At 44.7% G+C, this 15,666-nt stretch overlaps 1 protein-coding gene across 10 annotated transcripts in view; it reads right to left on the reverse strand.

Moving 5' to 3' along the window:
• The window catches only part of LOC121591155, a 42,700-nt gene that overhangs the window by 19,857 nt on the left and 7,177 nt on the right, over positions 1–15,666 (reverse strand). For 9 of the 10 annotated variants that reach the window (XM_041911577.1, XM_041911574.1, XM_041911576.1 and 6 more), the window contains exon 3: positions 12,617–13,530. In XM_041911577.1, coding sequence (XP_041767511.1) covers positions 12,617–12,677 — 61 coding nt within the window. In that variant the 5' untranslated portion in view covers positions 12,678–13,530. The remainder of the gene's footprint in view (positions 1–12,616; positions 13,531–15,666) is intronic. The other variant, XM_041911570.1, reaches the window with a different exon arrangement.

Genomic DNA, 15,666 nt, shown 5'->3' on the forward strand with positions numbered 1-15,666 from the left:
AAGTGTGGCATCTGTTAGTATTCAGCTTTTTCTTCATAATCCTTCGCTCGGTAGGGAGAGGGTTTGGTAGTAGTGGAGCACATAGAAATAAAAAAAAACATGTCATCCTATTTCAAGGAAATAAAATCAATCGACTAAATCGTAGGTTCGTTTGTGGTTCGGGGTGGATGTTTACAAGCAAAAACAGATTTGAACATAATCGATGGACTAGTGTCGTGTGTCGTCGATTGATGATGTGAGCATTAAGTCATTATAATGTAGGTATCTTATGTATGACAACCGTGCGAATGTAACAAGTGCAGCTTGTCCCTCCCTCAATTACTCATCCCTGTCGCATGAAAAGCGCCGCTAAAGTAAAAGATTTTCGTCATTACTTCCTATCATTCAATACGCAGGAGCGTAAACCTTCATTACGCTAACCGTACAGTCTTTGTTCCTATCCAAATCTTTACGCTCTGACGGCTGGCCTGATTAGTTATGGTTACTAAAACGGCCCCGAAGTGTTCAGCAGAATAGGAGAGTTTGCGTCGCAGCTTTCTTTAATCAATCGCTCCGAATGGGGGAACCTACGCCAAGATTGACAAGCATTGCACGAACTGCGGAAGAACCTGCTTTGGTGTACTGTTGCTAAGGGGCAAATTCTACCGGTGCTCATGCACATTCAAACTGCTCTTCAGCTTGTAGAGAAAATTACTGCAGAGGAATTAAGCAGGGGCTAACTGGGGTTGGTGCTATGAGTGCGGAACACCGAAGTACACGTCTTCAGCGCTTCAAGCCGGTACCAAATTTGTCTTGTTAGTGGTTGAAGTACAATGAGCGAAAGTTGTGCATAATCTACGGCGCACCGGGTACGGTGGATGGAACTAAAGACAGTTGCCGTTTCTAGCAAAAGAGAACAAAGTAACGTCATGAGCGATTGCAGATTTAGCGCTGTTGGAATATGGTAGTCAAATTTGAAGCATGCTTCAAGCAGTACCAGCTAGTGAGAGTCGACGGGTATGGTTTCGGTTGCATTCAACCACTTCAGGACGTGGAAATCCTGCCCTGTGGTTTCGGAGTGAATGGCAGTGATGTAAAGGTCACGATAATCAAGTCGGTCTACGCAAGCAAGACGTTTTGGTGCGGGGAACGAGCGATCCGAGAAATTAGTTAAACAAACGTTTTGTTAGCGCTTGGAATCAAATGAGCTTGGAAGAATAAATCGCACCATTTTCTTTGATACGGTAAGGATTGTGAGGGAAAACTAGGGGTGATTTTAAGGCCATTTTCATGAGCTCTACTACTACTTTTAATGATGGATTCATTGGCAACCCATGCGCGAAAAATCCCTTTTGACGCGGATGGTTAATATTTGCGGATTTTGTGGTACACCGACTAAGCACTAAAATGAAACATTAAAATTCGTTATTAATTTGCATTTCAATTAATCTGAAAATGGAGGTAAGCAAGCAGCAGATTGTCGAACAGCTCGATGCAACCATGGTGGACCGGTTGCTTGTATGGTTTGATTGCCGGACCGGAATACAGGATTTGATCGACAAATTTTAATTACGCGTGAGCGTGATACAGTATAATACACCTGTACAGATAATTCGAAGCTCCCGCCGTGTGCTGCACTTGGACTATAAATTCTATACCCCGTGGAATAACTAGGTCACCCGCTAAGCGGGTGCTACATAAATGCATAATTAAAACAGCTCCTCCATCACATACATACCGCATGTGTCACCTCATATGCCAGAGCATTGTAGGCAGAAATATAATTAAAAATAGATTCGATACCATGATTGTGGTAATCCAAGGGGTAGATTTATTCCGAAAACGGCACCAGCATGCAATGGTGAGGATGAAATGTTGCGTTGGGATGGAATTATTTTTAGACACCAGTGCTGCGTTCCATATCGTGCCTTTATTTAGCTCGACGATTTTCTAGTGTAGATGTGGCAGGAATTAAGCTAAAGCATCACGATTTTACAGGCAGAGCACGTGATGTTTGATGTTTCAGACGTGTAAGGTCAAAGATTTCCCAAGGTCCTGTCGGATGCCACGGGCTGGAATAAGTTGATCGAATTTCATATAAATGTGTACGGGTGTGTGTGTGTGTGTGTGTGTGTGTTTGAAGGAGAATTTAATTACGATCATGGTACCGTGTTGGTTGTAGAAAACGCTGCTGCTTCCTTCCACCACTACGTCGCCAGTGGTGCGGAAGTACGTGGGACGCACACAACTCAAATACGAACCAGTTTCCCGCAGGCTATGGGATGGAATTGCTCGGCAACAGCAACACCACAGCCGCTTCGGTACCGTGGGCACCGACGTATGTTGCTATTTACGTTCCAGCTCTCGCTGTCCGCTCGTGGAAACGTGCGGGCAGTGCAATTATGTTTGTTCGTCGGGTCGGGCTTCCAATGGACTGTCAACCCACCATGGCAGTCTGCCGATGGTAGTGGATTGCTGTGGGCAATACGAAACTTGGTTTGCTGGTTGGGTGTCATCAAGCGATAGAATTACATTAGCAATTGACCAGGTGCCTGTGGGTGCCGGTGAGCGTGTAACGTAACAACAGGGTTAAGGTGAAAGTTAGTATGTTATTTGAATATGGTTCCCGCCTGAGTTGCTGGATGATGGAATCTTGAATGGAGGTTTGTGTGGCTTGTGGTATATTTTAATTTGTCAAATGATTTCTGGAATCCAAGCAACCATCTTGCCACTTTATATTTGATATAGTTACTCGTATACGTATATATTTATTTTTACTTTGAATAACATGAAGATGAGTGGTTTGCTTAACACAAGTTCAACTCCTCACCACAAACAATTATTAGGAGTTATTTATGAAAAGATTGTTACGATTCATAAGGCTGTCTTGCGGTTACATCTGTACTTGTGCAGCTTAGTGAGTACAATAAAGCCTTCGATAGAGCCTTTCACGTACAGTTGCAAAAGTCTGTACAAACTGTGCCTTTATAGAGCAATTGATGGTCAATTGTGCTAGCTGGAATTGAAAGTAGCAAGCGTTGCTTTACTATTACTTGGGCAGGAAATCGTTTGATTGATTGAGCCTAGATTCTCGGAAACACTTCTATTGCCGACGCTGTGTAATTTAAAACGGACAGAGCACCAATGCTTCCCTGTGCCTCGTCGTTTAGCATTCTTGCTTCGACAGCACTTTGAAAATATTTGCATACTCGTTATTGGTTACGCAGAGCAGCGAAGGATGGAAAATGCGACAGAAACCGGCAGAGCGGACTGTACTTTCTCAAACGACCCTTTCGCTCGAGCTTCCCTCACATGGTGTGCTTTTGCAGAGTAGTTTCTCTCTCGCGTCGTTGTGTGAGCGGCACTCACAAAACGAATGGAAGTGGCAGCGAGCCAACGGGTGAGTGACTTGCGGTGAGTGCTCGCTCAGCAAAGCTCAGGAGCAAACGAAAGAGAACATAAACTGCCTGTTCAGTGTTGGTGGATAGCGTCGGACGGAAGCGCAGCATAGTGACGTCAACATTGACACACATACTTGGTCGCGTAGCTGCCACCGTCAGATGTTGGACGCTTTACGAGAGAAATCCACCACCGGCCGGACATGCAGTGTCGCCTTCCTGGTGTAATCGTGTTTCTGTAATACTCCGCTGGTACGGGAAGCAAATGGAAGAACTGGACTGGAATGGACTGGAGTGCAAGGGTATCAAACGTGCAATTGTAGTGTGACCATTTGCGTGGCTCTTGTCCAGCAAAAGTTCGCCTTCGGATGTAGGGTAAAGGTCATGCTGAAGTCTGTAGCCAAAGGAACACCACAAGAAACAGGCCAAAGATACAGTTCGTTTGATGTTGGAATCGGCCAACATTCTTGCACAATCGTGTTGGAAGTTGAAGGAAATCGAATTGATCGAATTTTTGTGTAGCGTTTTGTTGCATTCTTTCCGTTCTGTGCTTGCTTGGAGTCGGAAAATGACGCCGGATCAATGTCACTTCGGGGAAGAATCGTGTCCTACCAAAGTTTAAATTGCTTTGGAACGACATTATCCGGATGAAAAATAGTTGACAGAAAGTAGTTGCAGTCACAGCAGTACAACGAATAATGATCAACTAGAACAGCTTGGTGTACTTAACAAATTTGTTTGCATCTAAAAAATGGTTTTATTGTTTTTTTTTTTCATTTTATATACCTTCGTACGGTTATGGGCGATTGGAGGTTAATTTTACCACGTTTGTAAAAACGATTTGTGAACGATTGTTTAGCTTTGCGTGGCACAAAATGGTGTGCCGATTTTAACCTAACCCTTCTTATACCAGCGCCACTTCCCATCGAAACCGTTCGGGCATAGTGAAAGGAAAACGCTCAATGGAGACGCCTAGTGGCTCATTGTTTCAGGGCGTGGATGAGAAACAATTGGAAACAATGCCTTCATCAGCACGGCTCGCCTTGCTACAGCTACGAAGGGGCAGCATTGGATCCGGGTGTGGTGCAAAATAAAATGCACAACTCAACGGCCCATAACACGGGCCTCCCGTGGCGTCCTTGATGTCTCGGGCGCAATGGTTCGGCCAGCGAACGGTAGAGTCGGTTGCGACAGACAAACAAGAAACATAAAACAGGATGCTATTTTAACTTTGCACAACGATAAACCAAGCTGTGAGGCCCTTCGAGGTGAACAGTTTTATGTACCGTGCTTGCGGGTGTTTTGCGGCGCACTTTAATTGCGTGGCGTAGGGGAAACGGGGGGGAGAACGGGCGGAAATTCCGTGAGTAGCTGGCGCCGCGCGCTGGTAGCCAGCAGGCATTGGCGGAAATTAAAAATTAGAAGGAAGGAAAATAATGTTTGCAACCCGTCACGCAGTACAGCAGTGGCGTTTGACGGGCAAAGTTATAGGGAAAAACGGGTGCAAAGAACGCTAGATTTAACGCAGATAATGGGGCGGATCGATGGAGCTGTACGATTTGCTCGACACAGTAGAGTTTTCACTTACAGCGTGTAGATGTGTATTTGTCAATCCGGAACAGGTATTTTGGAAAATAACGCAGACTTTCTTATCTTTTTTTTATTCAGGAGGAACGGTCTGAATTATAACTGGCGGTTCAAACAATCTTCAACCAAACAACCTGAAGCTTCTTAGTCACTATAATCAAACATTTAGCGTGCGCCATTCAATGGCCAGCACGGATTGGGTTGCTATCTTAGATTTTTATTATTTATTTTGTATTCTGATAAGAGCAGTGTAGTTAAATTTGCATGATAAAAAGCTGTCCTTTTTTGCCACACCTTTCTACCAACTTTCGCTCATGAAATACTTATTTTCACCGTGCTTTGGTGCCGATTTGAACTATTTTTAGCATTGTGTGCATTAAATATTTTAAATGTTTCGTAATGCTTCAGCACAGTGGCGAACACAAAGACCACAATTTGGACTCCGCGTCGTGCGTTCAGTTTAAAGCCTTGTGTAGAAGGTTGTGGTAAATAATTTAGCTGTAACTGAAGACCAGACGGTACTGCGTCCTGTGTCACGGTTAGCTTAGTTGCGCAGCCACGCTTACTCATACATGCTTAACTGCCCTTACAGTTCGTTCACAGACACACGCTTTCTTAGGAATGGGAGCAATAATTTCCCCGAAGGGACGGTAAAGAATGTGTTGCCGCTTTCTAATCTTTGCCGGTGCGAGCATTCCACCGGCTATGCGAGGAACTACTTTGGTCTTGGGAGGTGTGTCGTTGCTCATTCCTTATTAAACGCCCCAACGTTAGCGAAGATGGCAGAGTGATTTTCGGTTGCGCTTCACATTTGGGTGACAGTGGATTGCGTTTGTTTAATGCTCAATGGTTCGTAAGCGGTACCGGTGTGCTAGGCCGGAGCTCTGGTAAGTTTTCTGCGGGGTACGTTTCTTGCGCCAGGTAAACTTTTATGTATCTTTGCATTTCGAACCTGAACGGTGCGACTGAAAAGGGGTAGTAAATGTTTAAGTGTCGAGATAATTACACACTCAAGTCGTTTGTATCGCAATTCGGTTGCAGGCGGGTCACGGTTCGTTACGGCGTTAGAGGCGAATGAAATGGTAGTTTCGCAAATTTGATTTTTCACCTGTAGCAGTTGCCGAAAACCCACCATTAACCCATCAGTCACGGGAAGCTGTCGGTAAAGAGCCCTTCCTCACTCTTGTTCACACTTGCTTACATTCACGTTTTGCTCTCATGCTTATCCAGCAGACTACCTTTTTGAAGGGTACGCCAAATTCCTATCCCTTCTTGATGCAGTTTCCGTTCGGCTGACGAGTTTTCATTTGCTAATGCGCACGCTTCTCTCCCTCTGTCTCACTCGCTCCTTCGAGCTCGAGGATCTATTCAGTGATGTTTGCGAATAATTTAAATCATTCGCCCTTACATTCTGAGCTCGCTAAGGAAAGTCTTATCCTTACGGTTCAAGCATTGAGCCCTGAATGAGCATTGGTTTTGAAGGGAAGAAAAGCAAAGCAGCAACAACCACACCATTACCATTCCCATGCGAATAGCGGACTTCTTGGCTACGGGTCACTGACAAGACAAACATTTTCTTAGATTGTTTGGGGACGCTTTGGGGAAGTTTTGGTCTTCTTTTGTTTGTGAAAAAGGTTTCATATTTTTTTTCTGGGCAGGGGTTCTGTTTTTACCTGTCAGGTAAGAATCATCTTACTGAAAAGGTGTAGTGCAAAGAGACCGCTGAGAAGGCGAAATGTAAGAGAGGGGAATAAATTTAATTTCAGCGACCGGGCTTAGAACCGGTTGACTTTGGCCGTGTTCCGACTGACCTGATTCTCGAAATGGATTCAGAGCTTCAAGTTCTGAGAAATGGGGGCGAGATCCGGAGCGTTCCTGAAACAGGAGACCGATTTGTAGTAGGTGTGAAATGGAAAGGATTTGCAGCGGAACCTTTTTTCTTTACGTCGAACGTTTGTTTTCCAATGGTCTGATAGAAACGGAGCTGTCCTTCTTGAAAGTGATCGTGTATCCATGTTTACAAACAAGTCAACTTGCACTAAAGAAACAGCTTTGCAGTCGGTGCATGAAAAGACCGAATAATTGTATGAGGATGATTGTGTTTTTAGGATCTTTTCTTCAACAATGACTCTTTAACGCTAAATGTATATTATTTGGATAGTAATCAGCTTACAAGCGCAACAAACAGCAAGCTAATAGACATGCTAGCAGTGTAAGCAAACGTTCGGCTCGAGCGGTTGCCATGCTTCGGTTCAAAATTATTAACTTAATTACCAACCAAGCGTAAATGAAACGCAATGTGCTGCCACTCCTTAAATGTTCTGCCTTCAAAATCACAATACATTATGAATGTACTCGCCGTAGTTTGCTGGTGTCATTTTAAACTGCTTCAGGCGCATTCCCTACCGCAAGCATTTATGAGACAGCTCATGGAAAGCGAAACACTGCCTGTTTCATCGGTGACAGGGCGGCTGTCTGAGCCGTTTCCGCTGCCACGAATGCTATTTGCCTGCTATTCATCGTCACCGACACAGACACACACACACACGTTCCCGGCTGTGGGAAATGGTAGTTCTTGTCTGCCAAGAGTTTTAATATATGTGCGGCAGCATTTAGCTCGTGCGCTCGCTTGGCCCGGTTATTATCGTTAACATTTTTCGCCGAAATGTATGCAAATTAGATCGCTAGTGCTAGTGGGGAACGGGGAAGGGGAAGGGGGGACCACGACGCACACGCTGGAATGTGTAATGGAAACTTGGAACGTTTTGTGGGTGTGGGTAAATGGAACGGGCGAGCACTAAAGCATGTCGGTTACAGTTTGGCGAAGCTTAGTAGATATCTTCGGCTGTGCGACAGGAAGACCGGTAAGTGTGTTTGCTCGTGTTTGGTGGAAAATAGGTAAGTGCCCGTAGCCGGCGCGGGCTGGATGCTGTGAGGTTGGTGTACGGATGTGAAGAATGGTAATATTTTGGTATCTCTTTTGAGCCTCTGGCAGTAAGGTTCAGTTGATAGCTGGAGGTGACTATGATCCTTAAAAACCTGAAAATTCAGAGAAGTTTGGAAACAACAGTGGACTAAAAGACTGCAAAAGAATAGTGTATAGAAAGAAAATACGTACGACTCATTAAATAGGATAATGTAAGAATAGTGTAATGGATATTTAGCCATATTCCAGTTTATCACATCTTTGTTTTTATATCATTCGTTATTCATAAATATTCGAACTTGTGTACTTTTTCCTTGTATCCTGGCAAGCAGTTACTCAAGAACCGTTGAAATGATTCCACGTAGATGACGTTGCCTCAAAAAGCTTTGTACACGATCAATACATTTCATGATCGGTTGTCGTCGAGAAGATACTTCAAGCTTAGCGTTTAGTTGAGAACATACAAATTCACGAAACGACGACGTAGATGTATTTTCAGAAAGCTCGTAGTATTCGTTGGATTTTTATCTCCAATTTGGATTGAACATGTGTCCATGATGGTAAGATGTTTGAATTGGGTTGGCTATATACATATATATTCGTGACAAGTCGTACTCTCAACTCACATTATGCTGAGTGCTGATGACTATGATTTGCTTGAGTGATTTAAGACAAGGGTACATTGGGTCCGTGAGTGTAGCGGATGTCGTGTTGAGCGTTACAACAGGAAGCACCATTCATGGGACACAAAAAGAGGTAGCTTTCAAGCAGGAACAATTTGCAATATCGATCGGACATTGAAAATGGAACTGAAAAATCGATCCCACTTGAACGTGGTGGTAAATGGCGGTCTAGGTGAATTACGCGGTACGTGGTAAGCAATCTGTGCCATTGAGTTTCCGTTTGAAATTGTCAATGAATGATGTGCACACGGACGCAAACGCATGAAAGGTTACTCAAGGCTGCGGTGGTACTTTACCGTTTGATATCCACAGCAGTCAATAGCAAATCGGTGATGGATAGAGTGGATTTTACCTCCACTCATACTAATGCTGACGGTTCTAAAGCTACGAAGATAGGAAGCAATTTACGGCATGATGCAAGGGAAGCAATCCGGGAGCAGGTGAACAGTGTTTATGATGGAATGGGATGTGTACAAGCATATCAAACATGGTTTTGATAGGAGCATATTAAACTTGCTTGTACTGTCAATAGATCTGCTCATCAAATGAAAACCACACACACATACACGGACCGTTTGGTCTTGTGATGTGGGGCTTGGTTTGTTCGTAAATTGTTGATCACTCATTGAACTTAAGTGTTTTTCTCGCTCTCAACAAGCTGTTTTCTGATGTCGTTTATCAAATATTTAATGATTTGGTGTATTTCTGTCTAGAGACATTCTTTCCCCTTGTAGTAGTAGGACAGGTTAATGGTGCTCTGATCAGCAAAGAAACAGGGAGAAGCTTTTCCCCGTTTTTAATCTCATTTTAACGTGCTCGTTTATTTCAAATTCAATCTTTCAACCACTCTTTAGCAAACGAGATAGTCTCCTGGCATTGATTTCACTCGTCCTTTTTCGTTGATTTGAGCTTTTGAATATCGTCCAAAATGTATCGCATCTAATGCGATAGCAGAAAGGGCGATGAGTTCTCGCAAATCTGCACATACCTTCCCCCTACACATTCCCACCCTGAACGGTCTCTGTGTTGCTAAAACTAAAAGGATGAAACGGTCCTGCCATTCTCACGCGATGTGTCCTGGATCGAAGCCAACCGCCGCTTTGGCTGTGCTGGCCGTCGGAAAGGGTACAATGCATGCTGGCGCTACTAATTTGGATTACAAATCAAATTTACCGTTCCATTTCCATCTTGCCTGAGAAGCTGTCACTGTGCGAGGAGAAACTTTCCGATCAATGAAACTGTTTGCAAGTCTGGTGCAAAGGTGTGGCGTGAGAGGACGAGGTCACGCATGGTAGGCGAATTATTTGGGCATTGCTGAGCACATTAGGCATGAACTTTGCTCTGCTACGAATGTCACACATCGGGGCGGGTTAGATTAGCTGTCCGACCCGACTGGGAAGGGAATTAAGTAGCTCGGTAAAGTCACACCTTGATAGGACCGTGATTCGCACAGCACGGCAACCAGAGGCATTTAATTATGCACCAAAGTTGTGATTGGTGGGGTGTTGAAATAATTTGAATGTGATTAAGAATTTGTATCGAGACAAAATGTTACCGAAAGCATCGTTAAAAGCATTCTTCGGCGTTTTAATAAAGAAACTTAAAGCATTGCAGTGAAACCCAGGCCAAGTAATGGAAATCCTGTGCCTAATCAAATAAATTTTTGCCGAAACAAAGAGCCAAACGCACGGAAACGATTCTTCGAATCGACACACATACAAATACACACACGGTTTTGGGGCAGCTAGGCCGAGTGTTTCTTATTACCAGTTCCTGAAACAAATCACAAACCAACGGCTGTCTCCTTCGCCCGCTTGGCCAGGCGGCTTAACTCCCTCCGGAAGGAAACAATGTTTCGAAACGAGCGTCGGACAGAAAAATGCACAGCGAAACGGTGCCTGTCAACAATGTTTATTGCCAGGCCGTAAAGTGTCCTCGTGTGCGCGCCCGGAAGACAAAACTGTGCAGACCGGGATTGCAACCGGGAAGGTGGTTAGCTCCCTCGTTCTTCCTTTTTCCCACTGCAACAACAACAACAATGACGAGTTACCCCAGCGCTAACGGGTAACACGGCAAAGGACAAAAACATATTCGCAGCGCTTTGTGCTTTGTGTTTTCTTGCGAAATTTCCCACTTTCTATCCTTCGCACTTGTGCCCGCGCTCGTGTTCCTTTTTACACGCGCAATGTTTCGGCTTGCGGGGAGAAGCGGGCTGCGGGCATGCTAGGAACCGGTTCACCGACGGTGCGTGGTAGAGCGTCAGCGTTGCACTATGCACTCCAGGCCCCGATTACTTCACCAGTGGCTGTTATTTCCTTAGTCGCACTTAGACTCTTACTCCCTGCCACTCCACGGCACGGCACCGTGTGAGGTTATGATCTCGGTCAAGTGAAGTGGTGCTTGGGTCGAGCCTTTGTAAACTGGCTAGTAGCTGTGTGTGCGAGTGAGCTCCTCAAGTGTACCCGTGTGTAGGGTGTTGAGATGTTTGTAGTGGCACCAGATTTCAATAGATGATTTCCAAGAAATCGTAACTGGGAAGGTGAGGAAACTTTGTGGAAAACGGTTGGGCTATAAAACCTTAAGCTAATAAAAAAAAAATACTGTAATTAGAACGAAGATGAAAACGAATACAGTAGCAAGAAAACGTCGACTGGTGTGGAATAATTCCAAAAACATTGACCTAGTTTAGTGCATCCAGAGCAGATAAATGCAGGGTGTGTGTGTGTCTGCCACTGTACTCGCACGGTATGGATTTGCTATGAAAAATGAAGGGAAAAGGTTAAATGTTCACTCCTGGCGAGGAAAAAAAAATACTCGCGTGGGTTAGATTACATGTGATGCTGTAGTGCTACAATGAAGCGTACAGAGATGCCTGCTCGTTAGGGTAAATTAAACGTACGGTAGTGAAGTGCATAATTAGTTCTTGCTGCAGGCCGCCCGGAGGAGTAGTCAGCTCTGCAGCATGCGCTTTTCGCTACCACCGTACACGAGGTATCAAGTAACGAGAGAAGAAACACTGCTTCAATATTGCCGTGCGGTCCAATTACTTACGGACTGGAATACGGTCAAAGGCATGTGAGGGGAAAAAATCATATCACAGTCTGCCTCTCACTTCATTAACCAGAATACTTTCAATGGCTACCAATATCTTCAACATACGTTTATTGCCAGTACTTTATTAGAAAAAAAAGTAAGCATCCAAGAGCAGTTAAACGATTGGGTGACTTTCGCACAAGGTCAACCACAAGCTGGGCAGAGTAATCAACACATACACATGACTTCCCCAAAGTTATGGAAGGAAAAATAATGAAAAAAGTACTGCAGTTTCATCCGCATCTGTACCACACCTCAAGCCAGCGTAGTGTGTTAAGGCTGACATTTACTGGTAATTCAATGCCATGCAGTGATGGCTGAACAAAAAGTAAGCGTAAGCATGTGTGTGTGTGTGTGTGTGTCTGTGCGGCTTTCCGGGTTGGTGAAAAGTTTGTCACAACTTGGCTTCCCGTCCGTTTTACGGGGCCCAAATGTCGTCTGGCCAAAAAGTTGGACGTTTGAGGCAAACGCTTCCGAACGTAGGAAATGTTTTCGTAGCAAGCAGACCAACGCACAGAGAGACTGTCCGGTAGGAAAAGTTTGAAAGCCCCTTTCGAAACAGATTGGACAGGCGTAGTCACGGCGCAGATACCTCTTGACATTCCACCGACCTGTGGAAAGTGGTTTGAAAGCTGCAACGGAACGAGTTAGAGCGCTTTGAGCTGGAATGGAAGCTATTATGAACTGTATCGTTTTAATTCGTTCTGAAATTCATTTGGTAGAGCAATGTTTTTTTTATCTACTTTGACAAAAAAAAAGATCCTTAAGTGGCTTTTCCTAGGTTAGTGCGGTGCTGTGGAGTAGTATGCGCCTAATCAAGGTATTTCGAGTATCTACCGTGTTGACTAAATACGCTATCCAAATCCTTTAGAAACCGACTGGCTCGAGAGGGTCCTCAAATAATGCTAAAAACAGTTCTTTTTTCATAGGAATTTGACTGCAGTACTTACCTACATAGCCCACGAGCAGGCTAAGCAAGGGTACGGCCAGTAGATGCAGCTTGTTATTCATTCTGTTCTACGCTGTTACGCGCTTCGCACCCGGTGAGTCAATGTTGTGCGATGAATTGGTGTCGACTGGCCAGGAGAGCCGACGAAATAACAGCAAGTGGTCGGAAACGTTGCAGGTAGCTTCTTTTTTTCCTTGCTTTGGTCGAAAATTCCAACACTATCCGTAACTACGGGAACAAATTGGTACGATAATCCGGGAAGCACCTTTTTTGGAGAGCGCAAACATGGAACAAACTTACGGCGAGGAAGTGGTAGTTACGAATGAAGTGAAACCGTTTTGCATTAAACGCGGCGTTGCACGAGTGGTTTGCACTTATATTACCGGGTACGAGGTGCGCCCTGCACTGTACTAGCGGATCCGGCACATCCGGCAGAAGCAGCTGGGAAGCATCCTCCAAAATGCTTTAAACGCACTTTACAGATTTGGTTGCACTTTTGTGTTTCACTTTCACATCTAGGTGTATTTTTTCCTCCCGATTTGCTTACTTTTCACTTACAAACACTATCACACATTCACACACGGACAAACACACAGCCAAACAAACCTTAGTGGATGAATATTTTGCCATTCAATCGCTTCGCAAACTTCGCTACAATTCGAACACATGCGCCGACGAAACAAAGCAGCTTAATTTAAAGATTCATCACTCGCTCGCCGTGCAGTCACTGAAGTATATTGGAGGTTTCTGCTTCGCTATCCATACCGCACACCGCCGATCGATAGCGTTCCGGCCGACATGCATCCAGGATAGAGCTGGCACGGATGTTTCCTCTTCTTCCCTTTCGGCAGCACCCGACCAGGGGGGAGGATAAAGGAGATGGATTGATTTGGTGGCGGTTCCGGTCGAGGCAATCTGAAATTAACGTTGAAGGCAGAGGAATAAGAAATCATGATTTTGCTACTCATGACATACTATGTAAGGTGTGTTTGTGTGTGTTTGTGTGTGTTTATGTGTGTGTGTGTGTGTGTGCGTGCGTGCGTGCGTGTGTGTGTGTGTGTGTGTGTGTGTGTGTGTGTGTGTGTGTGTGTGTGTGTGTGTGTGTGTGTGTGTGTGTGTGTGTGTGTTGTGTGTGTGTGTGTGTGTGTGTGTGTGTGTGTGTGTGTGTGTGTGTGTGTGTGTGTGTGTGTGTGTGTGTGTGTGTGTGTGTGTGTGTGTGTGTGTGTGTGTGTGTGTGTGTTTGTGTGAATGTGTTGGTTCGATTAAGCCAATGGCACTACGGTCGGTGGCTTAGGTCTTTTCACTTCAGTGGCCGTGAGTCGAACTTGGTATACACGCGCAACCTGTAAATATATTACCATTTCTAGGGCCTTTGGTAGTCGAAGAAGGATCCACCACTGGTCGATGAAATAAAGAATGTGATGAGGAAAAAGCTGCAGTGGTTTTGGTATTGGAGAATGTGGATGGAAAGGAACAAACAGAGCGTTCGGTGGAATCCGGAATTATAGCCAATCATTGTTGTTGACGTTAAATGCCAACTTTTACGTTTGCTTCTTGGCATGGTACGTTTGTATTTTTCATGATGAGAATATGCTTTAAGGTTTGAATACTGTTCCATGTAAAATTATTTCAGTAACATTTTATAGAGCATAAAAATACATCACAAACAGTGTAACTTGTAACAGTGAATATTGGTTCAAAATGGTCCAATAAATGCAACAATTAAGGAATAATATTTTACTGTTCAAAAGCCTATGAGCATGGTAGATAAAACTCAAACTCACGTTGCGCAAAGAAAACCCATAAAAGAAAAACTACGAACGATGAAAAGCAGCACAGCACCGAACGCGTTATAGGTTGATTTATCATTAGAAATGATTTATGAGCCAAACCATCGCGAGCCGCCACGGCAAATGGTGTCAGCTGCCGTTTTCGCTAAAGCTTTTCCTTCCCCTCCTCCTCAAGAAAAAAAAAAACACTCACCAACCGTTTTCCCCGTCGGGCGCAATGTCAAGGGCGGAGTGAAAATTAAGCGCAACAAAATCCCACACGGCTGCCCGTGGCGGTGGGAGGATCTGGGGAGACGTATTTCGCTACTCCCCCGTGGGATTGGCGAAATGCGTCAAAATATTTCACATTAAATTTGACTCCACCAATCTGCGCCGCCATGCGGGGTTCGGTTTGGTGCGCGACACAAAATAGAATAAATCATCCAAAGCAATCAAATTTCGTCCGAAATGGGGCGGCGAGCTAGCTGGCCGGATGCTGGGCAAACGAAGGATGTAAACAAATTAATGCGAAATTCAAGCTCTACTGCAAACCAGACACAACACAACACGCTGACAATGGGTGTGTTCGGTATGGGGAGGGGGGATACATCGAAAACATGCTGCACCTGGGTCCTGCTTCGGGCGATCGCCCCTCTTGCTGCGCATTTATCGCGTCTTATAATCGAATTACGTGACGTAGCGATGCGGTGCGCTAGCTAAAGGACAAGATAATAAAGGCGCCGTCCGCCTGCTTACGATCGCCGCTGTTTACTTAACGTTTGAATGTTAATTAATTCGGCTTCGCGGCATCAGGTTGACGGTGGATCGCAATATGTCGGAAGGAATTATCTAAAGACATTTCTCTGCAAAGGATCCACGCGTTTGTGGACACATTCCCTCCGTCCCAGGCATAGCGATGTTACTGCACAAACAAACTGAAACATAACCCAATAAATCGTTGACAGCGTGTAGACTGGCACAATAAAACGCACAGGATGGTGTACAGGACCACTGGACAGCGCATCGCAAAGGGACAATTTTGCATCAACAAAAGTAAAAAAAAAAATGTTGTGCGAACGCGTTTTTGGGGCGCATAATTCCAATGCTCCCCTGAACGTCTAAGCATGCCGGTTGTTGATCAGGGTGGCACAAAAGGGACCTGTTTTAATTTTACTTTAAAGCTAACGATTTGTGGACTGAGACAAGCGAGCTGTGCGTGAACATTTTTGTGGCCGTCTCTGCTTCGACGTATAAATATTCACCATAAGACCATTAAAAGTGA

The sequence above is a fragment of the Anopheles merus genome, chromosome 2R, assembly GCF_017562075.2.
Source record: "Anopheles merus strain MAF chromosome 2R, AmerM5.1, whole genome shotgun sequence".
Lineage (NCBI taxonomy): Eukaryota > Metazoa > Arthropoda > Insecta > Diptera > Culicidae > Anopheles > Anopheles merus.